The sequence below is a fragment of the Salvelinus namaycush genome, unplaced genomic scaffold (genome assembly GCF_016432855.1).
Source record: "Salvelinus namaycush isolate Seneca unplaced genomic scaffold, SaNama_1.0 Scaffold1905, whole genome shotgun sequence".
Taxonomy (NCBI): domain Eukaryota; kingdom Metazoa; phylum Chordata; class Actinopteri; order Salmoniformes; family Salmonidae; genus Salvelinus; species Salvelinus namaycush.
Window position 1 is genome coordinate 1 of NW_024058681.1, and position 22030 is coordinate 22030.

General features: G+C 50.2%; 1 protein-coding gene across 1 annotated transcript in view; it reads right to left on the minus strand.

Moving 5' to 3' along the window:
* Nucleotides 1-940: 940 nt before the first annotated feature.
* Nucleotides 941-22030, minus strand: part of LOC120037830 (puratrophin-1-like) — a gene marked incomplete at both ends in the record, with an annotated part of 43534 nt that continues 22444 nt past the window's right edge. Inside the window, one exon of the mRNA XM_038983799.1 lies at nt 941-1063. Within this exon, the coding sequence (XP_038839727.1) occupies nt 941-1063 (123 nt within the window). The remainder of the gene's footprint in view (nt 1064-22030) is intronic.

The window sequence follows — 22030 nt, forward strand, 5'->3', positions numbered from 1 at the left end:
TGACATTATAATGTGGTTGTTAGCTAGTATTGACATTATAATGTGGTTGTTAGCTAGTATTGACATTATAATGTGGTTGTTAGCTAGCATGCAGGAAGTATTTAGTGTTGTGGATGTCAGTCAGTCAGCCAGCCAGTCAGTCAGTCAGTCAGTCAGTCAGCCAGCCAGTCAGCCAGTCAGTCAGTCAGTCAGTCAGCCAGCCAGCCAGCCAGCCAGCCAGCCAGCCAGCCAGTCAGTCAGTCAGTCAGTCAGTCAGTCAGACAGACAGACAGACAGACAGACAGTCAGTCAGTCAGTCAGTCAGTCAGTCAGTCAGACAGCCAGTCAGTCAGTCAGTCAGACAGCCAGTCAGCCAGCCAGTCAGCCAGCCAGTCAGTCAGCCAGTCAGTCAGCCAGACAGTCAGTCAGTCAGTCAGTCAGTCAGTCAGTCAGTCAGACAGTCAGTCAGTCAGACAGACAGACAGTCAGACAGACAGACAGTCAGTCAGACAGACAGTCAGACAGACAGTCAGTCAGTCAGACAGACAGTCAGTCAGTCAGACAGACAGTCAGTCAGTCAGTCAGTCAGACAGACAGTCAGTCAGTCTGACAGTCAGTCAGACAGCCAGTCAGCCAGCCAGTCAGTCAGTCAGTCAGACAGACAGACAGTCAGTCAGAGGTACATACGTAAGCAGCAGTGTAGAGGGAGAGATAGACAGCCAGCCAGTCAGTTAGACAGCCAGCCAGTCAGTCAGTCAGACAGCCAGTCAGTCAGTCAGCCAGACAGTCAGCCAGTCAGTCAGACAGCCAGTCAGTCAGACAGCAAGTCAGTCAGACAGCAAGTCAGTCAGTCAGTCAGCCAGACAGCCAGTCAGTCAGCCAGACAGTCAGTGAGTCAGCCAGTCAGTCAGCCAGCCAGTCAGCCAGCCAGCCAGCCAGCCAGTCAGTCAGAGGTACCTACGTAGGCAGCAGTGTAGAAGTCTCTGAAGAGGGTCTGTTTCCTGTGCAGCTGCTCCAGAGAATCCTCCAGCTCTCCGAGCGTCCTCAGACGACTCTCTCCTACCTCCTCAATCCAGTCACTCACCTACGCACACACACACACACACACACACACACACACACACACACACACACACACACACACACACACACACACACACACACACACAGACAGACAATAACTGTAAATCTATGACAGCCCCTTAATGTACAGTTGGTGCCTGCTGTAATCAGAGGTTCCCGAACCTTTTTGGCCCGTGACTCCATTTTAAATATATAAAGAAATGTGAGACCCCCACCATGTAAAAAAAAAAGTTCTGTAATCAACGGCCAATGTTTGTGGTTATGGAAAATATATTTCACAGCGGTTTAGATGGTACAATGACTATCTACACTAGACTTATTTGTTTTGTCACAAAAACTGAAATTAGAGGAACTATTCTAATTTTCATCAACCAGGAAATGACGGAGTGATTTCTGCACCTTGCACCTTTAAGTCATGTGTATATACTGTTTTTCTATACTATTCTACTGTATCTTAGTCCGTTCTGCTCTGACATCGCTCGTCCATATATAACGTCTTAATTCATTCCTACTTAGATTTACGTGTATTTTGGGGTATATGTTGTGAAACTGTTAGATATTACTTGCTAGATATTACTGGAGGTTGGAAGACTCTGCTATAATGCATCATAGCTGAGTTATAAGCTGTTATGTACCTCCTTGAATCCCTCTCCAGGCTCCTGAACCATGATAAACTCCAGTTCCTGCCTGATACAGAGTCCCAGTCCCTATAACCATGCTCTATCCCTATAACCATCCCCTATCCGTATAACCAGCCCTATCCCTATAACCAGCCCCTATCCCTATAACCATCCCCTAGTCCCATAACCAGCCCCTAGTCCCTATAACCATCCCCTAGTCCCATAACCAGCCCCTAGTCCCTATAACCATCCCCTATCCCTATAACCAGCCCCTATCCCTATAACCAGACTCTATCCCTATAACCAGCCCCTAGTCCCTATAACCAGCCCCTATCCCTATAACCAGCCCCTATCCCTATAACCAGACTCTATCCCTATAACCAGCCCCTATCCCCTATAACCAGCCCCTATCCCCAGCCCCTATCCCTATAACCAGCCCCTATCCCTATAACCAGCCCCTATCCCTATAACCAGACTCTATCCCTATAACCAGCCCCTAGTCCCTATAACCAGTCCCTATCCCTATAACCAGCCCCTAGTCCCTATAACCATCCCCTATCCCTATAACCAGCCCCTATCCCTATAACCAGTCCCTATCCCTATAACCAGCCCCTAGTCCCTATAACCATCCCCTATCCCTATAACCAGCCCCCAGCCCGTAGTCCCTATCCCTATAACCATCCCATAGTCCCATAACCAGCCCCTATCCCTATAACCAGCCCCTATCCCTATAACCAGCCCCTATCCCTATAACCAGCCCCTAGTCCCTATAACCAGTCCCTATCCCTATAACCAGCCCCTATCCCTATAACCAGCCCCTATCCCTATAACCAGCCCCTATCCCTATAACCAGCCCCTATCCCTATAACCAGACTCTATCCCTATAACCAGACCCTAGTCCCTATAACCAGCCCTATCCCTATAACCAGTCCCTATCCCTATAACCAGCCCCTAGTCCCTATAACCAGCCCTATCCCTATAACTAGACTCTATCCCTATAACCAGCCCCTAGTCCCTATAACCAGCCCCTATCCCTATAACCAGACTCTATCCCTATAACCAGCCCCTAGTCCCTATAACCAGCCCCTAGTCCCTATAACCAGTCCCTAGTCCCTATAACCAGCCCCTATCCCTATAACCAGCCCCTATCCCTATAACCAGCCCCTATCCCTATAACCAGCCCCTATCCCCTATCCCTATAACAAGCCCCTATCCCTATAACCAGCCCCTAGTCCCTATAACCAGCCCCTATCCCCTATCCCTATAACCAGCCCCTATCCCTATAACCAGCCCCTATCCCTATAACCAGTCCCTATCCCTATAACCAGCCCCTATCCCTATAACCAGCCCCTATCCCCTATCCCTATAACCAGCCCCTATCCCTATAACCAGCCCCTAGTCCCTATAACCAGCCCCTATCCCTATAACCAGCCCCTATCCCTATAACCAGCCCCTAGTCCCTATAACCAGCCCCTATCCCTATAACCAGTCCCTATCCCTATAACCAGCCCCTATCCCCTATCCCTATAACCAGCCCCTATCCCTATAACCAGCCCCTAGTCCCTATAACAAGCCCGTAGTCCCTATCCCTATAACCAGCCCCTATCCCTATAACCAGCCCCTAGTCCCTATAACCAGCCCCTATCCCTATAACTAGCCCCTATCCCTATAACCAGCCCATAGTCCCTATCCCTATAACCAGCCCCTATCCCTATAACCAGACTCTATCCCTATAACCAGCCCCTAGTCCCTATAACCATCCTCTATCCCTATAACCATCCCATATCCGTATAACCAGCCTTATCCCTATAACAAGCCCCTATCCCTATAACCAGACTCTATCTCTATAACCAGCCCCTAGTCCCTATAACCAGTCCCTATCCCTATAACCAGCCCCTATCCCTATAACCAGCCCCTATCCCCTATAACCAGCCCCTATCCCTATAACCAGCCCTATCCCTATAACCAGACTCTATCCCTATAACCAGCCCCTAGTCCCTATAACCAGCCCCTAGTCCCTATAACCAGTCCCTATCCCAATAACCAGCCCCTATCCCTATAACCAGCCCCTATCCCCTATAACCAGCCCCTATCCCTATAACCAGCCCCTATCCCTATAACCAGTCCCTATCCCTATAACCAGCCCCTAGTCCCTATAACCAGTCCCTATCCCTATAACCAGCCCCTAGTCCCTATCCCTATAACCAGCCCCTATCCCTATAACCAGCCCCTATCCCTATAACCAGCCCCTAGTCCCTATAACCAGCCCCTAGTCCCTATAACCAGCCCCTATCCCTATAACCAGCCCCTATCCCTATAACCAGCCCCTATCCCTATAACCAGCCCCTATCCCTATAACCAGCCCCTATCCCTATAACCAGACTCTATCCCTATAACCAGCCCCTAGTCCCTATAACCAGTCCCTATCCCTATAACCAGCCCCTATCCCTATAACCAGCCCCTATCCCCTATAACCAGCCCCTATCCCTATAACCAGCCCCTATCCCTATAACCAGCCCCTATCCCTATAACCAGTCCCTATCCCTATAACCAGCCCCTAGTCCCTATAACCAGCCCCTAGTCCCTATAACCAGCCCCTATCCCTATAACCAGCCCCTATCCCTATAACCAGCCCCTATCCCTATAACCAGCTCCTAGTCCCTATAACCAGCCCCTAGTCCCTATAACCAGCCCCTATCCCTATAACCAGCCCCTATCCCTATAACCAGCCCCTAGTCCCTATAACCATCCCCTATCCCTATAACCATCCCCTATCCCTATAACCAGCCCCTATCCCTATAACCAGCCCCTATCCCCTATAACCAGTCCCTATCCCTATAACCATCCCCTATAACCAGTCCCTATCCCCTATAACCAGCCCCAAACCCTATAACCAGCCCCTATCCCTATAACCAGCCCCTATCCCATATCCCTATAACCAGCCCCTATCCCCTATAACCAGTCCCTAACCCTATAACCAGCCCCTATCCCTATAACCAGTCCCTATCCCTATAACCAGTCCCTATCCCTATAACCAGCCCCTATCCCCTATAACCAGTCCCTATCCCTATAACCATCCCCTATCCCCTATAACCAGTCCCTATCCCCTATAACCAGCCCCTATCCCTATAACCAGTCCCTATCCCTATAACCAGCCCCTAGTCCCTATAACCAGCCCCTATCCCTATAACCAGCCCCCTAGTCCCTATCCCTATAACCAGCCCCTATCCCTATAACCAGCCCCTATCCCTATAACCAGCCCCTAGTCCCTATAACCAGCCCCTAGTCCCTATAACCAGCCCCTATCCCTATAACCAGCCCCTATCCCTATAACCAGCCCCTATCCCTATAACCAGCCCCTATCCCTATAACCAGCCCCTATCCCTATAACCAGACTCTATCCCTATAACCAGCCCCTAGTCCCTATAACCAGTCCCTATCCCTATAACCAGCCCCTATCCCTATAACCAGCCCCTATCCCCTATAACCAGCCCCTATCCCTATAACCAGCCCCTATCCCTATAACCAGCCCCTATCCCTATAACCAGTCCCTATCCCTATAACCAGCCCCTAGTCCCTATAACCAGCCCCTAGTCCCTATAACCAGCCCCTATCCCTATAACCAGCCCCTATCCCTATAACCAGCCCCTATCCCTATAACCAGCTCCTAGTCCCTATAACCAGCCCCTAGTCCCTATAACCAGCCCCTATCCCTATAACCAGCCCCTATCCCTATAACCAGCCCCTAGTCCCTATAACCATCCCCTATCCCTATAACCATCCCCTATCCCTATAACCAGCCCCTATCCCTATAACCAGCCCCTATCCCCTATAACCAGTCCCTATCCCTATAACCATCCCCTATAACCAGTCCCTATCCCCTATAACCAGCCCCAAACCCTATAACCAGCCCCTATCCCTATAACCAGCCCCTATCCCATATCCCTATAACCAGCCCCTATCCCCTATAACCAGTCCCTAACCCTATAACCAGCCCCTATCCCTATAACCAGTCCCTATCCCTATAACCAGTCCCTATCCCTATAACCAGCCCCTATCCCCTATAACCAGTCCCTATCCCTATAACCATCCCCTATCCCCTATAACCAGTCCCTATCCCCTATAACCAGCCCCTATCCCTATAACCAGCCCCTATCCCATATCCCTATAACCAGCCCCTAACCCTATAACCATCCTCTATCCCTATAACCAGCCCTACCCCTATAACCATCCTCTATCCCTATAACCAGCCCTACCCCTATAACCAGCCCCTATCCCTATAACCATCCTCTATCCCTATAACCAGCCCCTATCCCCTATCCCTATAACCAGCCCCTATCCCTATAACCAGCCCCTATCCCCTAACCCTATAACCATCCCCTATCCCTATAACCAGCCCCTATCCCTATAACCAGCCCCTATCCCCTATCCCTATAACCATCCCATATCCCTATAACCAGCCCCTATCCCTATAACCAGCCCCTATCCCTATAACCAGCCCCTATCCCTATAACCAGCCCCTATCCCTATAACCAGCCCCTATCCCCTATCCCTATAACCAGCCCCTATCCCCTATCCCTATAACCAGCCCCTATCCCCTATCCCTATAACCAGCCCCTATCCCCTATCCCTATAACCAGCCCCTAACCCTATAACCAGCCCCTATCCCTATAACCATCCTCTATCCCTATAATCAGCCCCTAGTCCCTATAACCAGCCCCTAGTCCCTATAACCAGCCCCTAGTCCCTATAACCAGCCCCTAGTCCCTATAACCAGCCCCTAGTCCCTATAACCAGCCCCTAGTCCCTATAACCAGCCCCTAGTCCCATAACCAGCCCCTAACCCTATAACCAGCCCCTAGTCCCTATAACCAGCCCCTAGTCCCATAACCAGCCCCTAACCCTATAACCAGCCCCTATCCCTATAACCAGCCCCTATCCCCCATCCATATAACCAGTCCATATCCCTATAACCAGCCCCTATCCCTATAACCAGCCCCTATCCCTATAACCAGCCCCTATCCCCTATCCCTATAACCAGCCCCTAGTCCCTATAACCAGCCCCTAGTCCCTATAACCAGCCCCTAACCCTATAACCAGACTCTATCCCTATAACCAGCCCCTATCCCTATAACCAGCCCCTATCCCTATAACCAGCCCCTATCCCTATAACCAGCCCCTATCCCTATAACCATCCCCTATCCCTATAACCATCCCCTATCCCTATAACCATCCCCTATCCCTATAACCAGCCCCTATCCCTATAACCAGCCCCTATCCCCTATAACCAGCCCCTAACCTAATAACCAGCCCCTAACCCTATAACCAGCCCCTATCCCTATAACCATCCACTATCCCTATAACCAGCCCCTAACCCTATAACCAGCCCCTAACCCTATAACCAGCCCCTATCCCTATAACCAGCCCCTATCCCTATAACCAGCCCCTATCCCTATAACCAGCCCCTATCCCTATAACCAGCCCCTATCCCTATAACCAGCCCCTATCCCCTATAACCAGCCCCTAACCCTATAACCAGCCCCTATCCCTATAACCAGCCCCTATCCCTATAACCAGCCCCTATCCCTATAACCAGCCCCTATCCCTATAACCATCCCCTATCCCTATAACCAGCCCCTATCCCTATCACCAGCCCCTATCCCTATGACCATCCTCTATCCCTATAACCAGCCCTACCCCTATAACCATCCTCTATCCCTATAACCAGCCCTACCCCTATAACCAGCCCCTATCCCTATAACCATCCTCTATCCCTATAACCAGCCCCTATCCCCTATCCCTATAACCAGCCCCTATCCCTATAACCAGCCCCTATCCCCTAACCCTATAACCATCCCCTATCCCTATAACCAGCCCCTATCCCTATAACCAGCCCCTATCCCCTATCCCTATAACCATCCCATATCCCTATAACCAGCCCCTATCCCTATAACCAGCCCCTATCCCTATAACCAGCCCCTATCCCCTATCCCTATAACCAGCCCCTATCCCCTATCCCTATAACCAGCCCCTATCCCCTATCCCTATAACCAGCCCCTATCCCCTATCCCTATAACCAGCCCCTAACCCTATAACCAGCCCCTATCCCTATAACCATCCTCTATCCCTATAATCAGCCCCTAGTCCCTATAACCAGCCCCTAGTCCCTATAACCAGCCCCTAGTCCCTATAACCAGCCCCTAGTCCCTATAACCAGCCCCTAGTCCCTATAACCAGCCCCTAGTCCCATAACCAGCCCCTAACCCTATAACCAGCCCCTAGTCCCTATAACCAGCCCCTAGTCCCATAACCAGCCCCTAACCCTATAACCAGCCCCTATCCCTATAACCAGCCCCTATCCCCCATCCATATAACCAGTCCCTATCCCTATAACCAGCCCCTATCCCTATAACCAGCCCCTATCCCTATAACCAGCCCCTATCCCCTATCCCTATAACCAGCCCCTAGTCCCTATAACCAGCCCCTAACCCTATAACCAGACTCTATCCCTATAACCAGCCCCTATCCCTATAACCAGCCCCTATCCCTATAACCAGCCCCTATCCCTATAACCAGCCCCTATCCCTATAACCATCCCCTATCCCTATAACCATCCCCTATCCCTATAACCATCCCCTATCCCTATAACCAGCCCCTATCCCCTATAACCAGCCCCTAACCCTATAACCAGCCCCTAACCCTATAACCAGCCCCTATCCCTATAACCATCCACTATCCCTATAACCAGCCCCTAACCCTATAACCAGCCCCTAACCCTATAACCAGCCCCTATCCCTATAACCAGCCCCTATCCCTATAACCAGCCCCTATCCCTATAACCAGCCCCTATCCCTATAACCAGCCCCTATCCCCTATAACCAGCCCCTAACCCTATAACCAGCCCCTATCCCTATAACCAGCCCCTATCCCTATAACCAGCCCCTATCCCTATAACCATCCCCTATCCCTATCACCAGCCCCTATCCCTATCACCAGCCCCTATCCCTATGACCAGCCCCTATCCCTATAACCAGCCCCTATCCCTATAACCAGCCCCTATCCCCTATAACCAGCCCCTAACCCTATAACCAGCCCCTATCCCTATAACCAGCCCCTATCCCTATAACCAGCCCCTATCCCTATGACCAGCCCCTATCCCTATAACCAGCCCCTATCCCTATAACCAGCCCCTATCCCTATAACCAGCCCCTATCCCCTATAACCAGCCCCTAACCCTATGACCAGCCCCTATCCCTATAACCAGCCCCCATCCCTATAACCAGCCCCCTAGTCCCTAACCCTATAACCAGCCCCTAACCCTATAACCAGCCCCTATCCCCTAACCCTATAACCATCCCCTATCCCTATAACCAGCCCCTATCCCTATGACCAGCCCCTATCCCTATAACCAGCCCCTATCCCTATAACCAGCCCCTATCCCTATAACCAGCCCCTATCCCCTATAACCAGCCCCTAACCCTATAACCAGCCCCTATCCCTATAACCAGCCCCTAACCCTATAACCATCCCCTATCCCTATAACCATCCCCTATCCCTATGACCAGCCCCTATCCCTATAACCAGCCCCTATCCCTATAACCAGCCCCTAACCCTATAACCAGCCCCTATCCCTATAACCATCCCCTATCCCTATAACCATCCCCTATCCCTATAACCATCCCCTATCCCTATAACCAGCCCCTATCCCTATAACCATCCCCTATCCCTATAACCAGCCCCTATCCCTATAACCAGCCCCTATCCCTATAACCAGCCCCTATCCCTATAACCAGCCCCTATCCCTATAACCAGCCCCTAGTCCCTATAACCAGCCCCTATCCCTATGACCATCCCCTATCCCTATAACCAGCCCCTATCCCTATAACCAGCCCCTATCCCCTATCCCTATAACCAGCCCCTATCCCTATAACCAGCCCCTATCCCTATGACCATCCCCATATCCCTATAACCAGCCCCTATCCCATATCCCTATGACCAGCCCCTATCCCATATCCCTATAACCAGCCCCTAACCCTATAACCAGCCCCTATCCCATATCCCTATAACCAGCCCCTAGTCCCTATAACCAGCCCCTATCCCTATAACCAGTCCCTATGACCAGCCCCTATCCCCTATCCCTATAACCAGCCCCTATCCCTATAACCAGCCCCTATCCCTATAACCAGCCCCTATCCCTATAACCAGCCCCTATCCCCTATCCCTATAACCAGCCCCTATCCCATATCCCTATAACCAGCCCCTATCCCTATAACCAGCCCCTATCCCTATAACCAGTACCTATCCCCTATCCCTATAACCAGCCCCTATCCCCTATCCCTATAACCAGCCCCTAGTCCCTATAACCAGCCCCTAACCCTATAACCAGCCCCTATCCCATATCCCTATAACCAGCCCCTATCCCCTATCCCTATGACCAGCCCCTATCCCTATAACCAGCCCCTATCCCTATAACCAGCCCCTATCCCTATAACCAGCCCCTATCCCTATAACCAGCCCCTAGTCCCTATAACCAGCCCCTATCCCTATAACCAGCCCCTATCCCTATAACCATCCCCTATCCCTATGACCAGCCCCTATCCCCTATAACCAGCCCCTATCCCTATAACCATCCCCTATCCCTATGACCAGCCCCTATCCCCTATAACCAGCCCATATCCCCTATCCCCTATAACCAGCCCCTATCCCTATGACCAGCCCCTATCCCCTATAACCAGCCCATATCCCCTATCCCCTATAACCATCCCCTATCCCTATAACCAGCCCCTATCCCCTATCCCTATGACCATCCCCTATCCCTATAACCAGCCCCTATCCCATATCCCTATAACCAGCCCCTATCCCATATCCCTATAACCAGCCCCTATCCCCTATCCCTATAACCAGCCCCTATCCCTATAACCAGCCCCTAACCCCTATAACCAGCCCCTATCCCTATAACCAGCCCCTAGTCCCTATAACCAGCCCCTAGTCCCTATAACCAGCCCCTATCCCTATAACCAGCCCCTATCCCTATAACCAGCCCCTATCCCTATAACCAGCCCCTAACCCTATAACCAGCCCCTAGTCCCTATAACCAGCCCCTAGTCCCTATAACCAGCCCCTATCCCTATAACCAGCCCCTAGTCCCTATAACCAGCCCCTAACCCTATAACCAGCCCGCTAGTCCCTATAACCAGCCCCTAGTCCCTATAACCAGCCCCTACCCCTATAACCAGCCCCTAGTCCCATAACCAGCCCCTAACCCTATAACCAGCCCCTATCCCTATAACCAACCCCTATCCCTATAACCAGCCCCTAACCCTATAACCAGTCCCTATCCCCTATAACCAGCCCCTATCCCATATCCCTATAACCAGCCCCTATCCCCTATAACCAGCCCCTATCCCTATAACCAGCCCCTATCCCTATAACCAGCCCCTATCCCTATAACCATCCCCTATCCCTATAACCAGCCCCTAGTCCCTATAACCAGCCCCTAGTCCCTATAACCAGCCCCTATCCCTATAACCAGCCCCTATCCCTATAACCAGCCCCTATCCCCTATCCCTATAACCAGCCCCTATCCCATATCCCTATAACCAGCCCCTATCCCCTATAACCATCCCCTAACCCTATAACCAGCCCCTATCCCTATAACCAGCCCCTATCCCCTATCCCTATAACCAGCCCCTATCCCCTATCCCTATAACCAGCCCCTATCCCTATAACCAGCCCCTATCCCTATAACCAGCCCCTATCCCCTATCCCTATAACCAGCCCCTATCCCATATCCCTATAACCAGCCCCTATCCCTATAACCAGCCCCTATCCCCTATCCCTATAACCAGCCCCTATCCCTATAACCAGCCCCTATCCCTATAACCAGCCCCTATCCCCTATCCCTATAACCAGCCCCTATCCCATATCCCTATAACCAGCCCCTATCCCTATAACCAGCCCCTATCCCCTATCCCTATAACCAGCCCCTATCCCATATCCCTATAACCAGCCCCTATCCCTATAACCAGCCCCTATCCCTATAACCAGCCCCTATCCCATATCCCTATAACCAGCCCCTATCCCTATAACCAGCCCCTATCCCTATAACCAGCCCCTATCCCCTATCCCTATAACCAGCCCCTATCCCTATAACCAGCCCCTATCCCCTATAACCAGCCCCTAACCCTATAACCATCCCCTATCCCTATAACCAGCCCCTATCCCTATAACCAGCCCCTATCCCCTATAACCAGCCCCTAGTCCCTATAACCATCCCCTATCCCTATAACCAGCCCCTATCCCTATAACCAGCCCCTAGTCCCTATAACCAGCCCCTAGTCCCTATAACCATCCCCTATCCCTATAACCATCCCCTATCTCTATAACCAGCCCCTATCCCTATAACCAGCCCCTAGTCCCTATAACCATCCCCTATCCCTATAACCATCCCCTATCCCTATAACCAGCCCCTATCCCTATAACCAGCCCCTATCCCCTATAACCAGTCCCTATCCCTATAACCATCCCCTATCCCCTATAACCAGTCCCTATCCCCTATAACCAGCCCCTAACCCTATAACCAGCCCCTATCCCTATAACCAGCCCCTATCCCATATCCCTATAACCAGCCCCTATCCCCTATAACCAGTCCCTAACCCTATAACCAGCCCCTATCCCTATAACCAGTCCCTATCCCTATAACCAGTCCCTATCCCTATAACCAGCCCCTATCCCCTATAACCAGTCCCTATCCCTATAACCATCCCCTATCCCCTATAACCAGTCCCTATCCCCTATAACCAGCCCCTATCCCTATAACCAGCCCCTATCCCATATCCCTATAACCAGCCCCTAACCCTATAACCATCCTCTATCCCTATAACCAGCCCTACCCCTATAACCATCCTCTATCCCTATAACCAGCCCTACCCCTATAACCATCCTCTATCCCTATAACCAGCCCTACCCCTATAACCATCCTCTATCCCTATAACCAGCCCTAACCCTATAACCATCCTCTATCCCTATAACCAGCCCTACCCCTATAACCATCCTCTACCCCTATAACCAGCCCCTATCCCTATAACCAGCCCCTAACCCTATAACCATCCTCTATCCCTATAACCAGCCCCTATCCCTATAACCAGCCCCTATCCCAATAACCAGCCACTATCCCCTATCCCTATAACCAGCCCCTATCCCTATAACCAGCCCCTATCCCTATAACCAGCCCCTATCCCTATAACCAGCCCCTATCCCTATAACCAGCCCCTATCCCCTATCCCTATAACCAGCCCCTATCCCCTAACCCTATAACCAGCCCCTATCCCTATAACCAGCCCCTAACCCTATAACCAGCCCCTATCCCCTATCCCTATAACCAGCCCTACCCCTATAACCAGCCCCTATCCCTATAACCAGCCCCTATCCCTATAACCAGCCCCTATCCCTATAACCAGCCCCTATCCCCTATCCCTATAACCAGCCCCTATCCCCTATCCCTATAACCAGCCCCTATCCCCTATCCCTATAACCAGCCCCTATCCCCTATCCCTATAACCAGCCCCTAACCCTATAACCAGCCCCTATCCCTATAACCATCCTCTATCCCTATAACCAGCCCCTAGTCCCTATAACCAGCCCCTAGTCCCTATAACCAGCCCCTAGTCCCTATTTTATTTATTTATTTTATTTTTTATTTAACCTTTATTTAACCAGGTAGGCAAATTGAGAACACGTTCTCATTTACAATTGCGACCTGGCCAAGATAAAGCAAAGCAGTTCGACACATACAACAACACAGTTACACATGGAGTAAAACAAACATATAGTCAATAATACAGTGAAAAAAAATAAGTCTATATACAATGTGAGCAAGTGAGGTGAGATAAGGGAGGTGAAGGCAAACAAATATATGTATAAATAAATAAAAATATAAAAGGCCATGGAGGCGAAGTGAGTACAACACAGCAAGTAAAATAAAAACTAAAAAACACTGGAATGGTTGGTTTGCAGTGGAAGAAAGTGCAAAGTAGAGACAGAAATAATGGGGTGCAAAGGAGCAAAATAAATTAATAAATAAATACAGTAGGTAAAGAGGTAGTTGTTTGGGCTAAATTGTAGATGGGTTATGTACAGGTGCAGTAATCTATGAGCTGCTCTGACAGCTGGTGCTTAAAGCTAGTGAGGGAGATAGGTGTTTCAAGTTTCAGAGATTTTTGTAGTTCGTTCCAGTCATTGGCAGCAGAGAACTGGAAGGAGAGGCGTCCAAAGGAAGAATTGGTTTTGGGGGTGACTAGAGAGATATACCTGCTGGAGCGCGTGCTACAGGTAGGTGCTGCTATGGTGACCAGCGAGCTGAGATAAGGGGGGACTTTACCTAGCAGGGTCTTGTAGATGACCTGGAACCAGTGGGTTTGGCGACGAGTATGAAGCGAGGGCCAGCCAACGAGAGTGTACAGGTCGCAGTGGTGGGTAGTATATGGGGGTTTGGTGACAAAACGGATGGCACTGTGATAGACTGCATCCAATTTATTGAGTAGGGTTTTGGAGGCTATTTTGTAAATGACATCACCGAAGTCGAGGATTGGTAGGATGGTCAGTTTTACAAGGGTATGTTTGGCAGCATGAGTAAAGGATGCTTTGTTGCGGAATAGGAAGCCAATTCTAGATTTGACTTTGGATTGGAGATGTTTGATGTGAGTCTGGAAGGAGAGTTTACAGTCTAACCAGACACCTAGGTATTTGTAGTTGTCCACATATTCTAAGTCAGAGCCGTCCAAAGTAGTGATGTTGGACAGGCGGGCAGGAGCAGGCAGCGATCGGTTGAAGAGCATGCATTTGGTTTTACTTGTATTTAAGAGCAGTTGGAGGCCACGGAAGGAGAGTTGTATGGCATTGAAGCTCGCCTGGAGGGTTGTTAACACAGTGTCAAAAGAAGGGCCAGAAGTATACAGAATAGTGTCGTCTGCGTAGAGGTGGATCAGAGAATCACCAGCAGCAAGAGCGACATCATTGATGTAAACAGAGAAGAGAGTCGGTCCAAGAATTGAACCCTGTGGCACCCCCATAGAGACTGCCAGAGGCCCGGACAACAGACCCTCCGATTTGACACACTGAACTCGATCAGAGAAGTAGTTGGTGAACCAGGCGAGGCAATCATTAGAGAAACCAAGGCTGTCGAGTCTGCCAATGAGGATGTGGTGATTGACAGAGTCAAAGGCCTTGGCCAGGTCAATGAATACGGCTGCACAGTATTGTTTCCTATCGATGGCGGTTACGATATCGTTTATGACCTTGAGCGTGGCTGAGGTGCACCCATGACCAGCTCTGAAACCAGATTGCATTGCGGAGAAGGTGTGGTGGGATTCGAAATGGTCGGTAATCTGTTTGTTGACTTGGCTTTCGAAGACCTTAGAAAGGCAGGGTAGGATAGATATAGGTCTGTAGCAGTTAGGGTCAAGGGTGTCCCCCCCTTTGAAGAGGGGGATAACCGCAGCTGCTTTCCAATCTTTGGGGATCTCAGACGACACGAAAGAGAGGTTGAAGAGGCTAGTAATAGGGGTGGCAACAATTTCAGCAGATAGTTTTAGAAAGAAAGGGTCCAGATTATCTAGCCCGGCTGATTTGTAAGGGTCCAGATTTTGCAGCTCATTTAGAACATCAGCTGACTGTATTTGGGAGAAAGAGAAATGGGGAAGGCTTGGGCGAGTAGCAGAGGGGAGGGCAGTGCTGTTGTCCGGGGTAGGGGTAGCCAGGTGGAAAGCATGGCCAGCCGTAGAAAAATGCTTATTGAAATTCTCAATTATAGTGGATTTGTCGGTGGTGACAGTGTTTCCTATCTTCAGAGCGGTTGGAAGCTGGGAGGAGGTGTTCTTATTCTCCATGGACTTTACGGTGTCCCAGAACTTTTTTGAATTTGTGTTGCAGGAAGCAAATTTCTGCTTGAAAAAGCTAGCCTTGGCTGTTCTAACTGCCTGTGTATATTGGTTTCTGGCTTCCCTGAAAAGTTGCATATCACGGGGGCTGTTCGATGCTAATGCAGAACGCCATAGGATGTTTTTCTGTTGGTTAAGGGCAGTCAGGTCAGGAGAGAACCAAGGGCTATATCTGTTCCTGGTTCTAAATTTCTTGAATGGGGCATGCTTATTCAAGATGGTGAGGAAGGCATTTTTAAAAAATGACCAGGCATCCTCTACTGACGGGATGAGATCAATATCCTTCCAGGATACCCCGGCCAGGTCGATTAGAAAGGCCTGCTCGCTGAAGTGTTTCAGGGAGCGTTTGACAGTGATGAGTGGAGGTCGTTTGACCGCTGACCCATTACGGATGCAGGCAATGAGGCAGTGATCGCTGAGATCTTGGTTGAAAACAGCAGAGGTGTATTTGGAGGGCAAGTTTGTTAGGATGATATCTATGAGGGTACCCGTGTTTACGGAATTGGGGTGGTACCTGGTAGGTTCATTGATCATTTGTGTGAGATTGAGGGCATCAAGCTTAGATTGTAGGGTGGCTGGGGTGTTGAGCATGTTCAAATTTAGGTCGCCTAGCAGCACGAGCTCTGAAGATAGATGGGGGGCAATCAGTTCACATATAGTGTCCAGAGCACAGCTGGGGGCAGAGGGTGGTCTATAGCAGGCGGCAACGGTGAGAGACTTGTTTTTAGAGAGGTGGATTTTTAAAAGTAGAAGTTCAAATTGTTTGGGAACAGACCTGGATAGTATAACAGAACTCTGCAGGCAGTCTTTGCAGTAGATTGCAACACCGCCCCCTTTGGCCGTTCTATCTTGTCTGAAAATCTTGTAATTGGGGATGAAAATGTCTGAATTTTTGGTGGTCTTTCTAAGCCAGGATTCAGACACGGCTAAAACATCCGGGTTGGCAGAGTGTGCTAAAGCAGTGAACAAAACAAACTTAGGGAGGAGGCTTCTAATGTTAACATGCATGAAGCCAAGGCTATTACGGTTACAGAAGTCATCAAAAGAGAGCGCCTGGGGAATAGGAGTGGAGCCAGGTACTGCAGGGCCTGGATTCACCTCTACATCACCAGAGGAACAGAGGAGGAGTAGGATAAGGGTACGGCTAAAAGCTATGAGAATTGGTCGCCTAGAGCTACTAGAGCAGAGAGTAAAAGGAGGTTTCAGGGGGCGATAAAATAGTTTAAAGGAATAATGTACAGACAAAGGTATGGTAGGATGTGAATACAGTGGAGGTAAACCTAGGTATTGAGTGATGATGAGAGAGATATTGTCTCTAGAAACATCATTGAAACCAGGTGATGTCATCGCATATGTGGGTGGTGGAACTGAGAGGTTGGATATGGTATAGAGAGCAGGGCTAGAATCTCTACAGTGAACTAAGCCAATAAACACTAACCAGAACAGCAATGGACAAGGCATATTTACATTAAGGAGAGGCATGCTAATCGAGTGATCAATAAGGGTCCAGTGAGTAGAGGTTGGTTGGGGTCGTGGCGATCCAGACAGCTGGCCGGGTATATGGCTATCGGTAACAGCATAGGATGGAGGTCTGTTTGTAGGTACCTCGTGCGTTTCCGTCGGTAGGTTAGTGGGGTTCCGTGTAGTGGGGTTCCGTGTGGTAGAGGGGATCAATCCAAATTGGCAAAATAGATATAGTGACCCAAGGAAAAAATAAAATAAATAAATAATAATAATAATAATAGTTGTCCGATATACTTGTTCAAATAGCAGCCGATAAGACAGCTAACGATTAGCGGGCCTCAGATGAGCGTTCAGGTAACGTCGGGACGGAGGTGCCAGTTGGATAAATCCCTCGGGCAGATAACGTCGGCAGTCAGTCGCGGCAGTCAGTCGTGAAGGCCCGGTGGGGTTCCGTATCTGCAGCAGCAACAAAAGAAACGGGTCCGGATGGTGATGGAACTCCTCAGCTGGCTAGCTCCAGAATGATTTGAGTTTGCTCCGGGGTCGACGTAAGCCAATAGTCACACGGTTTGCAGCTAGCTAGCTGCGAAATCAAGGTGCAAGTGTCCAGAGCCTGCGGCTGGAATCCGGGGAAACTGAGAGAAAAAGAGTCCCGGAATGCTCCGGTCCGAGTCGCGTTGCACAAAAGTGCCGGTAGATTATCGAGCTAAAGGAATAGCTGATGACCACTAAACGTGGGCAGCTGAAACACCAACGCTAGCCAGCAAACCGGCTAATTTCGGGGCAGCTACAGATTAGCTTCTGGCTAGCTATCGGAGTAGCTTCTGGTTAGCTTTCAGGCTAGCTTCTGAATTAGCCCCTGGCTAGCGTCCACGATGGATTTTCAGATTGAGGTAAATAATACTTTGTAATTGGTGAAGCGGGTTGCAGGAAAGCTTTTGCAGGAAAGCTTTTGTAGTTGAGTTCTTGGATAATAAAATAGATAAAAGATATGCGAAGAAAGGTGTAAATATATATATATACAGGACACGAACAATACGGAACAGAAAAAGACGTCTGAACTGCTAAGCCACCTTGGACCAGCCCCTATCCCTATAACCAGCCCCTATCCCTATAACCAGCCCCTATCCCTATAACCAGCCCCTAGTCCCTATAACCAGCCCCTAGTCCCTATAACCAGCCCCTAGTCCCTATAACCAGCCCCTAGTCCCTATAACCAGCCCCTAGTCCCATAACCAGCCCCTAACCCTATAACCAGCCCCTACCCCTATAACCAGCCCCTAGTCCCATAACCAGCCCCTAACCCTATAACCAGCCCCTAACCCTATAACCAGCCCCTATCCCCTATCCATATAACCAGCCCCTATCCCTATAACCAGCCCCTATCCCTATAACCAGCCCCTATCCCCTATCCCTATAACCAGCCCCTAGTCCCTATAACCATCCCCTATCCCTATAACCAGCCCCTATCCCTATAACCAGCCCCTAACCCTATAACCAGACTCTATCCCATATCCCTATAACCAGCCCCTATCCCCTATCCCTATAACCAGCCCCTAGTCCCTATAACCAGCCCCTAACCCTATAACCAGCCCCTATCCCATATCCCTATAACCAGCCCCTATCCCCTATCCCTATGACCAGCCCCTATCCCTATAACCAGCCCCTATCCCTATAACCAGCCCCTATCCCTATAACCAGCCCCTATCCCTATAACCAGCCCCTAGTCCCTATAACCAGCCCCTATCCCTATAACCAGCCCCTATCCCTATAACCATCCCCTATCCCTATGACCAGCCCCTATCCCCTATAACCAGCCCCTATCCCTATAACCATCCCCTATCCCTATGACCAGCCCCTATCCCCTATAACCAGCCCATATCCCCTATCCCCTATAACCAGCCCCTATCCCTATGACCAGCCCCTATCCCCTATAACCAGCCCATATCCCCTATCCCCTATAACCATCCCCTATCCCTATAACCAGCCCCTATCCCCTATCCCTATGACCATCCCCTATCCCTATAACCAGCCCCTATCCCATATCCCTATAACCAGCCCCTATCCCCTATCCCTATAACCAGCCCCTATCCCTATAACCAGCCCCTAACCCCTATAACCAGCCCCTATCCCTATAACCAGCCCCTAGTCCCTATAACCAGCCCCTATCCCTATAACCAGCCCCTATCCCTATAACCAGCCCCTATCCCTATAACCAGCCCCTAACCCTATAACCAGCCCCTAGTCCCTATAACCAGCCCCTAGTCCCTATAACCAGCCCCTAGTCCCTATAACCAGCCCCTATCCCTATAACCAGCCCCTAACCCTATAACCAGCCCCTAGTCCCTATAACCAGCCCCTAGTCCCTATAACCAGCCCCTAGTCCCTATAACCAGCCCCTATCCCTATAACCAGCCCCTAACCCTATAACCAGCCCCTATCCCTATAACCAACCCCTATCCCTATAACCAGCCCCTAACCCTATAACCAGTCCCTATCCCCTATAACCAGCCCCTATCCCATATCCCTATAACCAGCCCCTATCCCCTATAACCAGCCCCTATCCCTATAACCAGCCCCTATCCCTATAACCAGCCCCTATCCCTATAACCATCCCCTATCCCTATAACCAGCCCCTAGTCCCTATAACCAGCCCCTAGTCCCTATAACCAGCCCCTATCCCTATAACCAGCCCCTATCCCTATAACCAGCCCCTATCCCCTATCCCTATAACCAGCCCCTATCCCATATCCCTATAACCAGCCCCTATCCCCTATAACCATCCCCTAACCCTATAACCAGCCCCTATCCCTATAACCAGCCCCTATCCCCTATCCCTATAACCAGCCCCTATCCCCTATCCCTATAACCAGCCCCTATCCCTATAACCAGCCCCTATCCCTATAACCAGCCCCTATCCCCTATCCCTATAACCAGCCCCTATCCCATATCCCTATAACCAGCCCCTATCCCTATAACCAGCCCCTATCCCCTATCCCTATAACCAGCCCCTATCCCTATAACCAGCCCCTATCCCTATAACCAGCCCCCATCCCCTATCCCTATAACCAGCCCCTATCCTCTATCCCTATAACCAGCCCCTATCCCATATCCCTATAACCAGCCCCTATCCCTATAACCAGCCCCTATCCCCTATCCCTATAACCAGCCCCTATCCCATATCCCTATAACCAGCCCCTATCCCTATAACCAGCCCCTATCCCTATAACCAGCCCCTATCCCATATCCCTATAACCAGCCCCTATCCCTATAACCAGCCCATATCCCTATAACCAGCCCCTATCCCCTATCCCTATAACCAGCCCCTATCCCTATAACCAGCCCCTATCCCCTATAACCAGCCCCTAACCCTATAACCATCCCCTATCCCTATAACCAGCCCCTATCCCTATAACCAGCCCCTATCCCCTATAACCAGCCCCTAGTCCCTATAACCATCCCCTATCCCTATAACCAGCCCCTATCCCTATAACCAGCCCCTATCCCTATAACCAGCCCCTAGTCCCTATAACCAGCCCCTATCCCTATAACCAGTCCCTATCCCTATAACCAGCCCCTATCCCTATAACCAGTCCCTATCCCTATAACCAGCCCCTAGTCCCTATAACCAGCCCCTATCCCTATAACCAGCCCCTAGTCCCTATAACCAGCCCCTATCCCTATAACCAGCCCCTATCCCTATAACCAGCCCCTATCCCCTATAACCAGCCCCTAACCCTATAACCAGCCCCTATCCCTATAACCAGCCCCTATCCCATATCCCTATAACCAGCCCCTATCCCCTATAACCAGTCCCTAACCCTATAACCAGCCCCTATCCCTATAACCAGTCCCTATCCCTATAACCAGTCCCTATCCCTATAACCAGCCCCTATCCCCTATAACCAGTCCCTATCCCTATAACCATCCCCTATCCCCTATAACCAGTCCCTATCCCCTATAACCAGCCCCTATCCCTATAACCAGCCCGTATCCCATATCCCTATAACCAGCCCCTAACCCTATAACCATCCTCTATCCCTATAACCAGCCCTACCCCTATAACCATCCTCTATCCCTATAACCAGCCCTACCCCTATAACCATCCTCTATCCCTATAACCAGCCCTACCCCTATAACCATCCTCTATCCCTATAACCAGCCCTAACCCTATAACCATCCTCTATCCCTATAACCAGCCCTACCCCTATAACCATCCTCTACCCCTATAACCAGCCCCTAACCCTATAACCAGCCCCTATCCCTATAACCAGCCCCTATCCCCTATCCATATAACCAGCCCCTATCCCCTATCCCTATAACCAGCCCCTAGTCCCTATAACCATCCCCTATCTCTATAACCAGCCCCTATCCCTATAACCAGCCCCTAACCCTATAACCAGACTCTATCCCTATAACCAGCCCCTATCCCTATAACCATCCCCTATCCCTATAACCAGCCCCTATCCCTATAACCATCCCCTATCCCTATAACCAGCCCCTATCCCTATAACCAGCCCCTATCCCTATAACCATCCCCTATCCCTATAACCAGCCCCTATCCCTATAACCATCCCCTATCCCTATAACCAGCCCCTATCCCTATAACCATCCCCTATCCCTATGACCAGCCCCTATCCCTATAACCAGCCCCTATCCCTATAACCAGCCCCTATCCCTATAACCAGCCCCTATCCCCTATAACCAGCCCCTAACCCTATAACCAGCCCCTATCCCTATAACCAGCCCCTATCCCTATAACCATCCCCTATCCCTATAACCATCCTCTATCCCTATAACCATCCCCTATCCCCTATCCCTATAACCAGCCCCTAGTCCCTATAACCAGCCCCTATCCCTATAACTATCCCCTATCCCTATAACCAGTCCCTAACCCTATAACCAGCCCCTATCCCCTATCCCTATAACCAGCCCCTAGTCCCTATA